This window comes from Nuphar pumila, chromosome 6, assembly GCF_984573655.1.
Source record: "Nuphar pumila chromosome 6, dmNupPumi1.hap1.1, whole genome shotgun sequence".
Lineage (NCBI taxonomy): Eukaryota > Viridiplantae > Streptophyta > Magnoliopsida > Nymphaeales > Nymphaeaceae > Nuphar > Nuphar pumila.
Genome location: NC_143254.1, coordinates 81,883,774 through 81,901,112, shown reverse-complemented (window position 1 = coordinate 81,901,112; position 17,339 = coordinate 81,883,774). Strand labels below are relative to the sequence as shown.

Sequence of the window (17,339 nt, the reverse complement as noted above, 5' to 3'; positions counted from 1 at the left end):
AAATCGATCGAAGATGCCCGGCCCATCTACACATAGGTGGATCTAAGACATTTGGGAGCCACCTAAAGAAAATGGTAACTCATCAATATATAATATTAATTTTATAAGTATTGTTGCAAACTTGTGTACTAAATCTTTTGTCATTTAACTTCGCAGGAAGCAAAAAAAGGAAGCAGTGTACCATATAAGGATGTATTTGTAGAAACACATAAACGGAAGACCACGGGAGTCTTCGTATCAGAGAAGGCGAGAACGACAACGGTATGTATTAATTCTATTAATAATCATTGCAATATATATGCAAGTTATCATAATGTTATCATTAATTATTAATGAATACTTTAAACATTATTTTGTAGGAGGCATATGAGCAACAGATGGTAGAGCGATACGGCGATGACGCTACTCAGCATCCATCATTTGATCCTACAGCATGGGTGACTGCAGCAGGTGAACCCAAAAAAGGTCGCGTGTTCGGGTTTGGGAGTAATATGAACACTTCACCAGTTATTGGTTCTTCCAGTTACGGCTCACCGACTTCTTGCGCCGACATAAGCTCCAAGCAGCCGACTATTCTTTCCGATGATGATGTACGCGAGATCATTAATGAATCACTGAATAACTACTTCCAATACACCGTCACTCCCTTTTTCCGAAATGCGATCAAGGCCGCTGTTCAGGATAGGGGATCTTCGATTCCAGGTCCCTCTCAGGTATAATCACATATTCAGTTTTTTGTCTGCCTTAGAACACATATGAGCATAATCGAATCACATATTCAGTTTTTTGACTGCCTAAGAACACATATGAGCATGTTATAATCACATATTCAGTTTTTTGACTGCCTTAGAGCACATATGAGCATGCTATAATAACATATAGAGTTTTTTTATTACATTAGAGCACATATGAGCATGCTATAATCACATATAAAGTTTTTTTGCCTGCCTAAGAACACATATGAGCATGATAGAATCACATATAAAGTTTTTTTGACTGCATTAGAACACATATGAGCATGCTATAATCACATATTCAGTTTTTTGACTGTCTAAGAACACATATGAGCATATTATAATCACATATTCAGTTTTTTGACTGCCTTAGCACACATATGAGCATGCTATAATAACATATAGAGTTTTTTTACTGCCTTAGAACACATATGAACATGCTATATATCATTTATGATAGAATCACATATAAAATGTTTTGCTTTGCCTGCCTTAGAGCACATATGAGCATGCTATATTCACATATTCAATTTTTTGACTGCCTTAGCACACATACGAGCATGATCGAATCACATATATAGTTTTTTGCCTGCCTTAAAGCACATCTGAGCATGGTAGAATCACATATAGAGTTTTTCTAGATGCCTTAGAACACATATGAACATGCTATAATCACATATTCAATTTTTTGACTGCCTTAGCACACATATGAGCATGATAGAATCACACACACACACACACATATATATATATATATATATATATAAAACTTTTTGTCTGCCTTAGAGCACATATGAGCATGATAGAATCACATATAAAGTTTTTTTGACTGCATTAGAACACATATGAGCATGCTCGAATCACATATTTAGTTTTTTGCCTGCCTAAGAACACATATGAGCATGTTATAATCACATATTCAGTTTTTTGACTGCCTTAGAGCACATATGAGCATGCTATAATAACATATAGAGTTTTTTTATTGCATTAGAGCACATATGAGCATGCTATAATCACATATAAAGTTTTTTTGCCTGCCTAAGAACACATATGAGCATGATAGAATCACATATAAAGTTTTTTTGACTGCATTAGAACACATATGAGCATGCTATAATCACATATTCAGTTTTTTGACTGCCTAAGAACACATATGAGCATATTATAATCACATATTCAGTTTTTTGATTGCCTTAGCACAGATATGAGCATGCTATAATAACATATAGAGTTTTTTTACTGCCTTAGAACACATATGAACATGCTATATATCATTTATGATAGAATCACATATAAAAATTTTTGCTTTGCCTGCCTTAGAGCACATATGAGCATGCTATATTCACATATTCAATTTTTTTACTGCCTTAGCACACATACGAGCATGATTGAATCACATATATAGTTTTTTGCCTGCCTTAAAGCACATCTAAGCATGGTAGAATCACATATAGAGTTTTTCTAGATGCCTTAGAACACATATGAACATGCTATAATCACATATTAAATTTTTTGACTGCCTTAGCATACATATGAGCATGATAGAATCACATATATATATATATTTATATAACTTTTTGTCTGCCTTAGAGCACATATGAGCATGATAGAATCACATATAAAGATTTTTTGACTGCATTAGAACACATATGAGCATGCTCGAATCACATATTCAGTTTTTTGCCTGCCTAAGAACACATATGAGCATGTTATAATCACATATTCAGTTTTTTGACTGCCTTAGAGCATATATGAGCATGCTATAATAACATATAGAGTTTTTTTATTGCATTAGAGCACATATGAGCATGTTATAATCACATATAAAGTTTTTTTGCCTGCCTAAGAACACATATGAGCATGATAGAATCACATATAAAGTTTTTTTGACTGCATTAGAACACATATGAGCATGCTATAATCACATATTCAGTTTTTTGACTGCCTAAGAACACATATGAGCATATTATAATCACATATTCAGTTTTTTTACTGCCTTAGAACACATATGAACATGCTATATATCATTTATGATAGAATCACATATAAAATTTTTTGCTTTGCCTGCCTTAGAGCACATATGAGCATGCTATATTCACATATTCAATTTTTTTACTGCCTTAGCACACATACGAGCATGATCGAATCACATATATAGTTTTTTGCCTGCCTTAAAGCACATCTGAGCATGGTAGAATCATATATAGAGTTTTTCTAGATGCCTTAGAACACATATGAACATGCTATAATCACATATTCAATTTTTTGACTGCCTTAGCACACATATGAGCATGATAGAATCATATATATATATATATATATAACTTTTTGTCTGCCTTAGAGCACATATGAGCATGATAGAATCACATATAGAGTTTTTTTATTGCCTTAGATCACACATGAGCACATGATAGAATCACATATAGTGTGTAATTTATTTCATTATATTTTGTTTATCAATACTGACTGTTCTTTTCTTGTGTAGGCTGCTAGCGATAATCAGCGTAGTGGAGCTGAAGGGACAGATAAAGACAATGAACAAGAAGACGCACAAAATCTTGGCGATGATTAGAGGACTGTGTTGAAGAAGTTCTATTTTTTTTATTTTTCCTAATTGTAATTGTTGAATTGTAAATAATTAAACTTCTTAATTTTAAGGTGGAACGATTAATTGTTGTAGATTCTTGTTATATGAATTTTTTTGTGTGGTTTGTTTTTTATTTACAGGAAATATAAATTATACAGGAAATAGAAATTGTACATTTCTCGGTATTTAATTTTCAAATAAATTTTTTTAAATTTTTTTTCGTGTTTGCGACGGATTAGCGACGGAACCATCCGTCGCTATTCATATTAATCTAGCGACGGCATAGCGACGGAAGTAAATCCTCGCCAAGCCGTGGTCGCCGTTTAGTACCGGCGGATTGGCGACGAAATATAGCGCTCGTTATTCCGTCGCAATTAGCGACGGACCTGACGACGGAATAATTCTGTCGCCAGTTAGCGTCGAAATATTCGCGACGTAAGTATACTGTCGCCTCGTTGTCGCTAATCCGTCGCTAACCATGTTAGCGACGGAATGTGGTCGTCGCTAATCTACTGCTTTGTTGTAGTGGTCGTGACACAATCAACTATGATAAAAAAAAAAGCTAAAAACTGGGATAAATTGTCACACGAGCAAATAGAATGGTTGGTTCAGCAACAGAGGCTGCAGCAGATGGAAATGACTGCTTTGAATGATGATCTTAACCTAGACAAAGCGAGGAACGAGATCAAGTGGATCTTTCTTGCTCTGATACCATGTGGGATGAGAGATGGCTCAGAAAATCATATGTCATTCAATGATGAATTCGGCGGTATATAAAAAGGTTACAAAATATGGTTACAAGAAAATGATAACAGCAAAATACAACAGCTACAGAAAATGATGATAACTGTTATGAGCAAATGACCTGGCCCATAATATGCGGTAACTCCTGGATATGGGATGATACATTCCAATAAAATAGCAGGCTGTTATGGCCAGATGACCCAATCCGGAATATACGATAATTGATCATGAGATAAGGTAGAGTGTGGTTGTTATGGCCAGATGGTCAAGTCCAGGATATACGATAACTAACCCTAAGGTAAGATAGAGTGTGCCAATAACTGGACTGGCTACTGTTATGGCTTGAAGATGCACTTGTTGGCCATATAGTTATAGCGGGCCAACGTTGCATCTCGTTCACTTTTTTTTCGATCTCTATGATGGACTGTCACTTGGTAGCAATACTGAATTCAATCGTAACCCTTATAGTGAATCCTGAACCGTTGAAATAGGAATAGGAATACCACTATTGACTAAAGGTTCTAACCTCTTTTTTTTTATCTTTTAAGGGTTCTTTCGGAAAGAAAGCGTAGCTCGATCACTGAGTTTTATGCTACCCGGACAATTACCGACGTAAGTACAGCAGGCGGAGTCAATGCGACAAGGTCTTTGATCTTGAGGCTGGTTTCTCATAAGTCGAAAAAGATGGTGCAATTGAGCAGCCACATAATGTCACCGAGGTGTGAAGGGACTGTCAAAGGTTTGAAACCAGCAGCTGCAAGGTTGTACTCCTTGGTAGGTGAGGGGGACCTTGGATTTTACACCATCGAGTCAATAAAATCTTGAACCATTTGAACATGTACTTCGATTCATATAGGATTTAAGAATCAATAAAGTCATTAAATTAGAAATATACGAGGACTCGGATTGACTAAAAATAAAACATTTATCAGAATTAAAAACTTTTCATTATCTTATACTAATGCACAGGAGGAGGGAAGGAGGTTTGGATGAATTCTTACCTTTCTGTTTATTCCTTTGCTTTCTGTTATTTTTATTTTTATGAGATTACTGACTAATTATTCAAGTTATTTATAATTACACCAACAGGGGCTCCACTTGTCTGGCAGGAGAAGCTAAAAAGAAAAAGAAAAAGAAAAAGAAAAAAAAAGTTATTTATAATTACTTCTGCTATTTTGTTTGTGAGTTTTGGTAGCGATGCTCCTGTCATTTGCATCAATGAACCATAAACATTTGTTGTAATTTGCTTGATTGAATATGAGGCAAGGATTTTCCCTTCATTATTGATTGTTATAGTGCTTGCCAGTCATAATTCGCATGAAACACGCTATGGAATCTTAGGGAGAGTATCAATGATTAAGAAATGCATATTCTTTTTTTTATAACCTGGTGGTAAAACCCTTGATTGATGTGGGGGGAGTACACCCAGCAGCTTAGACCTTGCAGTAAGGTATGCCACCCACTCATGAATTTGGTGACATAAACGAGTAAGCCTTAACAGATGAGCGGGGGGCCCTTGGTGAAAACATGATTGAACAAATATTTGTGCATTAAACACCTAATCACCCTCAATCTTGGGGACAGGGCCTATCAGGTGTGAGACCCAAGACCTGATGGAGGGTGATGAGGTGCTTAATGCACAATTTTTTGTGCAATCATATTGCACCCGATCCGGACTCATCAAGCCCTTGTGGGCTAAGAAATAAGAAAATGCATTATTGTAACAAATTCTTGTGCTGATGATACCTCATCATTTTTTATGTACTCGCTTCCTTATGCATTATACAATGAAAATTTTCACTTGATAAAAAAAAAACACTAAAATGAATGCATTATGCAATGCAAGATATATACTTATAGCCATATATATTTCCAAGTGTTGGAAGTTGGTCTTCCACCGAGTCTAAGACCATTAATTGCCTACGATGAACAAATTTTGGATATGAAAATTTTAGTTAAGATCTTCGACGAGTGAATAAGAAAACAAAGACTAGTGCACTCTAAGACCATTAATTACCAACGGGAGCTCCACTTGTCTGCGTCACCTTGTGTTTGGATATTGCAAGTTTAAATCCCAATGGTATCATTGTATAACTGATAGGGGTCTGCCTAACCCCAACTTGCCCTTAAAATATATATATATATATATATATATAAGATATTTTTTTTTATGAAGGACGAGAAACCATCCTCAAGATCAGATAGCTAGTTGCCCTCGCTAAGCCAGATGTACCTATGGTTGCTATTCTGATTACATAAACTTGTGGTGCACCGAGTCCAGATCAGGTGCCATCATATGACGGTTTTTTGTGCCTTACGCACATGATCACCTCCATCCTTGGATAGGGCCTGTCAGGTGTGGAGCCCAGCCCATGAGCTGATGAAGGGCGACCAGGTGCCTAAGGCACAAAAAATGTGCCATATGATGGCACCTGATGCAGACTATGGTGCACCCCTTGCCCCCATGGCAACATTTATAAGAGATGGAAGTGATAAACAATGAGAAATGACTGGTGCTGTCTTCATGCTGCAGCCAGCATTTATATGATTTTTTTTTTTTTTTGGGGGGGGGGGGCATAAATAACGTGTTGTAGCTTGATTTTAAAGTTTTTCTGGAAATTTGCATCTAAAGATGTATAAACATTTCAGATTCAGACCGGATCCGACTGAATCCAATTTGTTTGACTCTATGGCCAAAGTTGGATCTGTTCAGTGTTGAATGGTACTGAGTTTTGCATTGAAGTACTTTAATTAAATCTGAATCCGACTAATTGTAAATATGGGGTTAAAAGATCGATGGTCAATTTTGGATATGATTTTAGATGATCAACGCCGGATTTTAAATATGAATTCAGATCCAATTATGCTATATCTGATTGGATCAGAGTTCCTAGACCCCAACTCAGTCCTACCCGTTTCCGTCCCTTGTTTATATCAACATCTTTTACATACTTTAATTAGATCCTATGTTCATGTCAAAGATCGATGTAGATTACTTATGCATAATCATCATGGATCCCGAAATGATGGGGGTGTAATTTGCTTGATCTCTGATGTAGTTCACGATTTACCATATCCGTTGAACAGACAGGATCCAATCATGTAGTAAAGTGAACCAAATGGTTGTGCTGGTGATAGGTGGTGGTGGTGTGGGTGACCAACCTGGCGTTCTGCTATGCAAACAGTAGAGTAGATCAGTTCTTCATCTCATCAGGACGAAGACCCCACGGTCTTTATGCAATTTGTGGATGGTGAGGATGTCAAATCACTTTCCTTGGAAGTGATTTGGCAGATCACCTCTGCACTCTGCAAAGAAGGTGAGGGCATGGTTAGGCTATTGGGCCAAGTACTTTACAAAGTATTCTGGCCACATAACACAGAAAATTGACAACATGTGCATCAAATTTTATTTTATTTTTTTTTTAAAGGCAAGCTAGGGTTAGGCATATCTCTTAGGCCTCATGTGGCAGAGGAATTCGAACCTGGGCCTTCACCACATGAGATACCACCTCGGTGCTAAGCAGCAATTTTTTGCATAAAACACAAACACCGAAAATCGGTACGTAAACAATGATTTTCTATGTAAAACACAGAAAATCACTAGATGCATTGATTTTCTGTGTTTTGTGTGGCAGACAAGTTCCGCTCAGCCAAACGGAGCTTGAGCTTAAACAAACCGGGCACGATCTAGCTCGTTGACAAAAATAACTAATTGTTTCATGCTTGTAAGCAACTGGATTTTACTCTAAACTTATTGCTTGCAGGCCAAACACTTCAAGTACCATGATACAATGGGTCAGGTTTGTATCTGGTACTTGACCCGACCTGAACCCGAATTTCTGGGTACTGGCATGAAAAGTGCTGACCCGAATAATACTCAGGTTGACCCAGATCCCTCCTGAAAATTATGCAGGCTGGGTTCAGGTCATAATTTTTTGTCGAGTACCTGACCCGAACAGAGTATTTATATGTATTTTTAAATAAAAAATAAAATTTTAAAATTATGTGGATCTGGGTTTGGGATTTCATTTTTGTAACCTGGTAAAACCTGAACCCAAACTCACTGACAGCCCTACACGGGGTTAACTCGGTCGTGACCTGATCTGGATCTGCCTAAGTCTGATTGCAACCAGACCCAATGCAGACAACTCAAATATCAATCTGGATTAGACCCAACCTATCGACATCCACACCTGGATCTTCGGTGTGTCAACAGGTTGGATTTGAGCAGGATCCAGACATGGGTTGGAGGTTAAGGAGCTGGTACCAGGTCCAGGACCTAGTCCGACTGGTCCTGGCTTAGACAAAGCAAGATCAGCTCTGAATTCAGATAACAAGAACCAGACCCAGTAAAATATCTATTATACACATTCTACAAAATTTCCAGCTCTTGATTGGAACTAAACTCGAAACCGGTGAGGTTTGAAAACGTATGAGCCAGACCCGGCTCCATATGCTACTAATCCAGGCCAATATCGGATCATACTTGACCCGTTGATAGCCCTACCTGGATCTGGTGATCACCCGGTTTCGGGGACTTATCTCGAATCAACTCGGTCCAGTAAAGCTCAGTCCGGGTTGAGGTAAGTGAAATGAACGGATCGGTTTGACCTGAACCGTCCATGTCAGCCACCTTGTATGACTTGGGAGTTAGTGGCATATATCCTACTATCCTGGAGCCCACTCCCAGCAAAACTATTATGCCATAGATTCCTTATCTTTACTAAAAATGACAGTCAACCTGAATAGGTTACGAGTTGGATCTCACCCAACCAAGATCCAGGTCTCAGTCCCAAACAGACATTGTTACCTCCCCCAAGAAAACACATTAAACTGAGAACCAATGTGAGGGCCGAGCAGACCCAAAATGAATTGTTGTAGCCTATACGGTCTGGTCTCAAACTTGATCAGATCCAATCATCCAATCCGTTTGACAAGCACAACTGAGAACCAAGATTCAGGACCCGACCCGATAAAAAAGAAGGTCGAAGACTCGAAGGATCCAGATTTCCAAATTTCAGAACTGAGGGACCTATTCGTTATTTTGCATGAAGGCAGAAGGTATTTTCGGAATTTAAAAAATATGGTAGGCGGGAGTCCAGCGAATCAGCAGAAAGCCATAAACGGGACGAGCCTTCCTCCTCCGTCCCTGGTCTCTCTCTCTCTCTCTCTCTCTCTCTCTCTCTCTCTCTCTCTCCGTCGCCATCGTCTCCGGCCGATCGCCGAAAGTTTCTCCTCGAAACCCTAGTTTTTTCGGGGGGTCCATGGCCGAAGTTACCGGAAACGGTGTGCCGGAGGCGTCGGAATTCCGGGCTCTGAACGAGAAGTCGCTGGTGGAGTACATCAGGGCGACGCCCGCTATCTGCTCGGTGCTCGGAAACCGGATGGAGGGATTGAACTTGAGGGAGGTCGGCGACGGGAACCTCAATTTCGTGTACATCGTCGTCGGAGATGGTGGTTCCGTCGTGATTAAGCAGGTATTCCGGCGATTCCTCCCTTCGTCAGAGGTCGATTGTGGAGTCCTTTTTTTCTCTTTTTCCCGTTTGCTCGATATGGTTCTATGTTTTTAGGGATAATTACTGACTGTAAGGTTTCTGTTGAAGTGTCAGGGAATTTGGAATTAACGATAGAAAGTTTTGATGGGGAAAGTGTTTGATCCGGTTATTTTTTCCTTTTTTTAGATTGAATTTGCCGAAATTGGTGTCCGGTCATTGACTTTCTGCTGATTGTTATGAATTTGGGTTGATTTCTCGCTATTTTTGTCTTCAATTATTGATCACTCACTGTGATTCTGTTGATACGGGTAAAGGATCTTGAATATTTCGAATGGGTGGTTGAAAGGTAGTACTGGTTTTGCGGAAATGTGAAGTCGGGTATTAGATGGTTGACTCAAGAAAGAAATTCGAAATTCAGTTCATTATTATCGTTTCCATCTATTCATGCTTCTTGAGTGTTTATAATTTGTGAATCCGACTTGAAGTGTGGGTGGCTGATTTTTCACCAGTTTGGATTCGAACCTTTTAAATATAAATACATTATTTGAAATATAAAAATGTAAGGGATATTACTGAATTAGGAAAAATACCAGTACAAAAAATACGATTAAAAAATCTTTTAGAATTGGGAAGATTATTATATGGATGCATCCCGAAGTCCTACAGTTAAGATGCATAACCACTTGGCCATGCTATTCGACCCTAATAAGGGGATGATGACCATCTACATGCATTGAAAAGTGGAAACCTGGCCTACCAAACGATGTAAACTAGTCTTATGTTTGTATTCCACTTTTAAGTGAGAGTTAGGGAAAACTTAAGAGACAGGTTGATGTTTATGGGACTCAATGATATAATTACAAATGCCTTACCTTCTAGTTCAAATAGTGATTACGGGACATTTAACTCATCATGACCTTCTTGTCAGCCTGTTGATCATGGGACTTCCATTATATAAATACATAAACCTCTTATTCTCAAAATGTTTCCTTGTCTAAATGGCTTGAACGTGATCTATTTGAAGTTTCGAGCAAAATTGTTAGTGTCCTTGGTAGCGGATTATAAAAATTTATTTGGTTAACATAAGGAGTTATGTGCCTAATTTCTTCACCCAATACTGGCATTGTTTCTGACTCGTATTGTCATCTGTCTTAACAACCATCCTAAACGTTTAAAGCTGACCACTGTCTTGTTGTGGCTTCTTTAAATGATAGGCACTTCCATACATTCGCTGCATTGGGGAGTCCTGGCCAATGACAAAAGAACGTGCATATTTTGAGACAATAGCCCTGAAAGAGCATGGTCATTTGTGCCCAGAGCATGTTCCAGAAGTTTATCACGCTGACCGTAAAATGTCTCTGATTGCGATGCGTTACTTAAAGCCTCCACATATCATTTTAAGAAAAGGCTTGATTGCGGGAATTAAATATCCATTGCTTGCAGAGCATATATCAGAATATCTAGCCAAGACTCTGTACTATACATCTCTTCTGCACCTCTCAACAACAGAACACAAGCATAGAGGTAATTTTGTTATGCATATATTTTGTGCTGAAAGCCTGAAACTATGTGGTCGCACATGCATCTAATATATTATTGAATTGCATCCGTTGTGTATAAGTTTGGACTTGAATCCCTGAAATATCTACAAGAATTTGAAATTATTATCATATTTTGCTAAAAATTTCTAAGTTGCAGTATTTTGTGAATTTTTGTATATATGGATTGAATTTATGACAACATTGTCGAAATCCCATGATTCAAAACTTGGAGTAATATCCAATTGCCTTCTCTTCCCCCATATTATTATTATTTTTATTCTTTTTCTAAACTCTGTTGATCTGTTTCTGATATTCAGTTTAGAAAATTAAACTTCCTAGAAATCTCCCAAAATATCTGCTTCATTATATAATCCGGAGAAAGATATTTGTTATGTAGATGTAAATCACTATATTGCAGATCATTGCAATTTCTACGATCCTGTCTTTTGAAAGAGTGTTCTCTCTTCTGGATTCATCTGTTTGCCTTTTATTTTTTGTCGTATTAATGATATTAGTTAAGGTATTTTATGCATAACATCATGATTTGGCACTTAACCGAGAGCTTGCAATTCGGGATGTACTTCTCGTTTCACAACCTGGAGCTTATATATGGTTTCATGGACTATGAAAATGAGGTGATTGTAAACACACACTTCTTGAGAAATTGATAGAGAGCGGATGAATCAATTATGTCAAAGGTCATTAGCACTAAATCTTGCTTCTGAACTTTTGCACGACAGAATAAAGTAGTGTAGTCTTGGAGGAGACGCAGCACTTTATGTAAAGCACATTGATATCTATGCTGTAACCGTGCTCTCAATGCTGACACTTAATGGTTAAACCTTGAAGAATTACAAACATTGGTAGAAACATTATAAAGTTTGTCGTGCAGATGCACATGATAGAAATCATTCTTTATTCATCTTGGATGGTTGTCCAACCTTGACCGAATCAGCTTCAATCCAGATATGAACATGTGTCATCCTTCCCAATGGGTTACATTTCACAACATTATTCTGTGCGCTTGCATGAAGCCCAGGGTAGAGGATGCACCTTATGGGGTTTCAAGTCGATAGCGGTGATGGAATACATCCCCTGCTCCACAAGGATGCAACTTGGTTTTTTCTCATTGCTGCGTTATATTACTGCTAAACTGCCCTAGGATGGGGGGTGTCTTTTGATTAATTCTTATCTACTGCATTTTCATTCTAATAGTGGGTGTAAGATCTCATGCATATTGGCTGACAACTACCTTTGTTATTTGCAGTTGCTGAATTCTGTGGGAATGTAGAGATGTGTAGGCTCACAGAACAGGTTATTTTCTCAGACCCGTATCAGATATCTTCATATAATCGCTGGACCTCTCCCTATCTTGACAGTGATGCTGAAGCAATCCGAAATGACAATATTTTAAAGTTAGAAATCGCTGAGTTGAAGTCAATGTACTGTGACTACTGGAAACTTTCTTCTATCCTATTATCGTTAATAGTTAAATATTTGCAATCATTCATTGATTAATGGCTCAAACTCGTAGGTTTTGTGAGAAAGCTCAAGCATTAATACATGGGGATCTTCATACTGGCTCTGTCATGGTGACTTCTGATTCCACACAAGTGATTGACCCAGAATTTGCATTTTATGGGCCCATGGGCTTTGATATTGGAGCTTTCGTAGGAAATTTGTTCCTTGCATTCTTTGCAAAAGATGGACATGCTGGTGAAGAGCAAGAACATGTAAGCACGCTAATTCAACTTATCCCTCTTAACCACCTATGGCTATATTGTAGTGTCCTTGAACATTGATCTGAAGATGTAGTTAAAGGGTTCTCTGGCTTACCAACAATGTGGCATATCAAATTGTCATGAACTGTGCATGCTTTTATTCATTTGCCTAAATCTATTTGGTTCATTAGCTCAACCATGATACAAACAGATTTTGTAGCTTATCTTTTAAGAGTGTAAAATTTTCATGCATTTCTCGTATGTCACACGGATACTCCATTTTGACTGCCACTCGGTATCCCTTTATATGCAAGTCATACTGGAAACTTCATAAAATGACCGTATCTCCGTACCTGCAGCTGTATCCATGTGACATAGCATCTCTATGTTATGAAGCAGTCTTGTTTGGGAGATTTGTTAGATTTTAGTAGCTTACACACAAACATGTGTGCATGTAAGCACGCACTAGCATGTTTGCACTAGTTAAGAGAACTACAGAGAGGTTGTGAAGTTGCTGCATTGCGTAAGACTAAAATTAATAAATACTGGTATTTTATTTCATGTTTATTACTTTGATGATTCAAATAAGACAATGAAAATATGGTTAAGATATAGTAATTAAGATGCTTGTAATGTTAGACAAAATTGATAACATTAATTGTGAAAAAACATTCAAGTCCCAAAAAGAAATCCTGAAGATACATTTGAACAACACATAAACTAAAAACCGGTCTGTCCAGAAGTTCTAGTGTCACGAGGTGTTGGACATGGACACAGCTTGCTCGTAAAAGTGTCCAAGTAACATGGCTGCTATAAACTGATCACACTCATGTCTGAAAGCTGAAACCATTGCACTAGCTTTTGGTAATAGTTTTTGTACTTGATGTATTAGGTATGAACAGAATTATGTGAATATTTATACTCCTATACTGCAAGCTGCTAAACAAGTTGTACCTTGCACCTTATCTGCGTTTCTGCTGTTAGACATTACAATGCTGCATGAAACACATTTTTGGGTGGATAAAAGTAATTCCTTATGTTTCCTCTGCAACTTTGTGGCTGATCTCTACGTGGGTGAACCATGCATGGGTTTAAAAGTAATAGCATAGTGTTTTAGCTTTTTCACTTTTCAGGCTGTCTAAAAGATTGTGGGTGTGCAGGAATATAAACAGTGGATCTTGAGAAGGATAGAAGATGTCTGGAATCTATTTGAGAAAAAATTCACTGCACTTTGGGAACAACATAAAGATGGGCCAGGTGATGCGTATCTTCCAGGAATATATAACACCACTGAAGTTCAGTTGCTTGTGCAACAGAAGTACATGAAAGATTTGTTTCACGATACTCTAGGCTTTGGTGCTGCCAAAATGATAAGGTATTTATTTGCTACATCACAAGTATTGTGCATCCAATTGGCCTGTTTTTTGTGATATCACATTTATTTTTTTTATTATCCAATAGATTCCGACTTCATACTTGAGAACAACTTCTACTTCAATATGCTTCACCACTGTGTTGTGGATCTAGTTATATTCTAGTCATGAGTTGCTGCAGAAACTAGAGGCTACTTGCATGTGCGGTGTTATGGGGCTTTGTAATACAGGAATATGATTCTCAGATCATTCTGGGGCCTTTGATTTTTAGGTCTCTTTAAAAGATCTATGTAAACATGAGAAATGCATGATGTGATACTTGTTTTCTGCTAAATAAGCTGTAGAAATTCAACTACAGGCTCAGATTAAGCAAGAAACACCTCCAGTTCTTTTTTTTCCATTGGTTAGGACAGGAGGATAACTGATTAGGATGACAGATTAAGCAAGAAACGCTTCCAGTTCTTTTTTTCAACTGGTTAGGACGGTTAGGAGGATAACTGATTAGGATCTGATAATTCCTGTGTGTGTGTGTGACCTGTAGGTAGCAGTTGGAACCTTGCTTGTACAAGGTGCTTGCTTTCTATGTGAAAGATACTTGATATCCAAGGTCTTTGGTATTCCTGTGTGCTGCTTCTGTGTAATGCAGCATTTATTCATATTTCATCCTTTGCTATTCAGGAGGATTGTGGGTGTGGCCCATGTTGAGGATTTGGAATCAATTCAAGACGCTGCAAAGCGAGCAAGTTGCGAAAGGAGAGCTCTTCTGTTTGCAAAGATGCTGCTGAAGGAGAGGCGCAACTTCCAAACTATTAACCAAGTTGTTGCAGCGGCTGAGAAACATCATGCCTGATTTGTTTTTCAGGTCACTCAAGAAGGAGTTGCTGCTACTATAATTATTTGAGATGCTCTCTCTTGGCCGATGACCTCAGCTGGTCTCTGTGTGGCGCAGTTGGTTATGGTTGTTTTGTCTCTGTTTTAAAGTTAGATACGAGAAAATGTGGCACTCTATTTCGCAAATATGTGGTAAAGATCGCCTAATATCTTGTATGAGAAATACACTAGTTTCTGCTTTGTAAGAAAGCTTTGTTGAAGTGTTTGATTTTGGTGATCATATTCCATTACTGGTTAATTGTCACACACACAAACACACACAGATGGAATCACGTGGTAATGAATTTCTTCATTTTGACATTTTCTCATCAATTTTACGGAAGAACGGTCTGAAATTTGTGACGATTATGTTAAGAATTGAGTTTCTCATTTGTTAGTGCTAACAGGGAGTATAGGTTCATTTTGGTTGTTCCTCACTGAAAGATCACATTACTTTATTCTGATTTTTGTGAATCTGGTATGGGCTGGGTTTTGAACTTACCACTTATTTTGGGCCCTGCTCGTTGGGTTTGGTTATAGTCGAATAAATGGTCGAGCTTCGATGCAGGTCTCAAAGAACCAATAGAGTTGGATATGAAATGGGCAGTGCTTTGTTACTGACCCTTTTGTAAATGGCTCCAAGTTTGGAGTCAACCCGATGCATGGGCCTATTAAAATTGGGTAAGCTCAAGTTTAATTGCTTCGGGGTACTCCGCTTACACACTAAGGGCCGTGTTTGCCAATTGATTTAGGTGAGTCTAGCTCAAGCAGAGGTGAGCCAGGTCCAGATCCAAATGCGGTGAATCTCAGAGGTCCATTTTCTACTGCTTATTGCCAGAAAACAGCATCATGTGATGATGTAGCTTCCACATGCGTTTCAGGGTCCTTCTTAACTAAGAGAATATAAAATGTCAAAGCAAAAGTTTTCAGTTAGACTAGGGGTGTCAATGGGTCGGGTTTTACCCAAACTTGACCTGATCCATACCAAACACTATATGGTTAGGGTTTGCGGATAAACAAGGAGGTCCAATTAGAATATAGGTCAGACTCAAAGAGAGATTAATATATGGAGCCGGATATGGTTTGTTAAATTTCATACCAGACCTGGGCTCGACCAAGTTCTGACTAAGATCTGCAATTTTTCAATGTAAAAAAAGATAAAAATATATATCATTTTATCGGGTATGGTTCAGGTCAGGTTCATGTAATCCTTATAGGATCCATGTATGATTTTCTCCTATAGTGGGTCCAATTAGACCCAGTACTAGCATCTCAAATCAGACATGCGTTTGGTTTCAGATGAGTTCGAACCAAACCTGACATGTTGACACCCCTAAGTTTGACCACACGTTCTTGGCTTGAGAGAGTGTAAACACCCCAATTTTTCCTCATCCATTCTCGGACCCCCCCACCCCCTTTCGCAGATGCCAACCCTTGTAGGTCAGTGTAGGAGTCTAGTCCTATGTCCAATCTAGTTTAGGTATCATTTTGCCCATTTTATTAGAAAATTTACCATTTTACCCTTAGGTAACCTTAGATCCCTGTCAGTTAGAGTCGATCAAGCTCATTTTTAAGTTCAAAACAGTTAAAATGTCTGACATTTTTAGCCCCTCTGAGCTCACGGTGAGAAAATCATATTCATTCCTGACCATTTTAGTTAAAATTGGTTCATTTCCTCGGAAATGAGCTCAATTCTAGCTCAAATTGTAGCCAACTGTCTTCGAGTCAGTTAATCTCAGTCGACCCTATTTTTCTAAGTTTAACTTAAGTTCATCAGAAGTTCAAGTGGCCCAGATTCAGTTCAATTTCATTTTCCTCAGTCTAGGAGTCCACTTTAGCTCATTTCAGCTGAAATTGAGTTGAGTTCAGTGAGTTGAGCTAGTGTTTGAGCTCTGAAAATAGTTCACATCAGTATTCCTGACCTTCATTCTAGCTCAAAAACAATGCAGTCTCGTTACCCACTTCAATCCAGTGTGCATTTCTCACCATTTCTTTAAGAATTGTACTATTTCTTAACCATTCAGTTTAGGAGTTTATTTGAGTCAGTGTCATTTTAGTTCACCTGAGTTTGAAAACCTTAGGATTTAGAGTAAACTTGTCGAGACCAGTTAAAACCTCATCCACAGTGTCACTTCATGCCCTGCAGGGGCAAAATCATTTCTCGAATCATTTTGTCCAAAACACCATTTCCCAAGCTAGTACAATCAATAATCGGAGCTTGGATCAGTTTCTTTCCTGAAAATTTTAGCTATATCCGAGACTCAATTCACATTT

General features: G+C 38.1%; 1 protein-coding gene across 1 annotated transcript; it reads left to right on the top strand.

Moving 5' to 3' along the window:
* The first annotated feature begins 9,203 nt into the window (after window positions 1-9,203).
* LOC149834953 (methylthioribose kinase-like) lies at window positions 9,204-15,306 on the top strand. The gene is made up of 6 exons (XM_090011616.1): window positions 9,204-9,542; window positions 10,775-11,084; window positions 12,369-12,543; window positions 12,636-12,834; window positions 13,983-14,197; window positions 14,874-15,306. Exons 1-6 carry the CDS (start codon window positions 9,330-9,332, stop codon window positions 15,043-15,045), a joined length of 1,284 nt encoding a protein of 427 aa, XP_089867742.1. The 5' UTR covers window positions 9,204-9,329; the 3' UTR covers window positions 15,046-15,306.
* The last annotated feature ends 2,033 nt before the right edge of the window (window positions 15,307-17,339 follow it).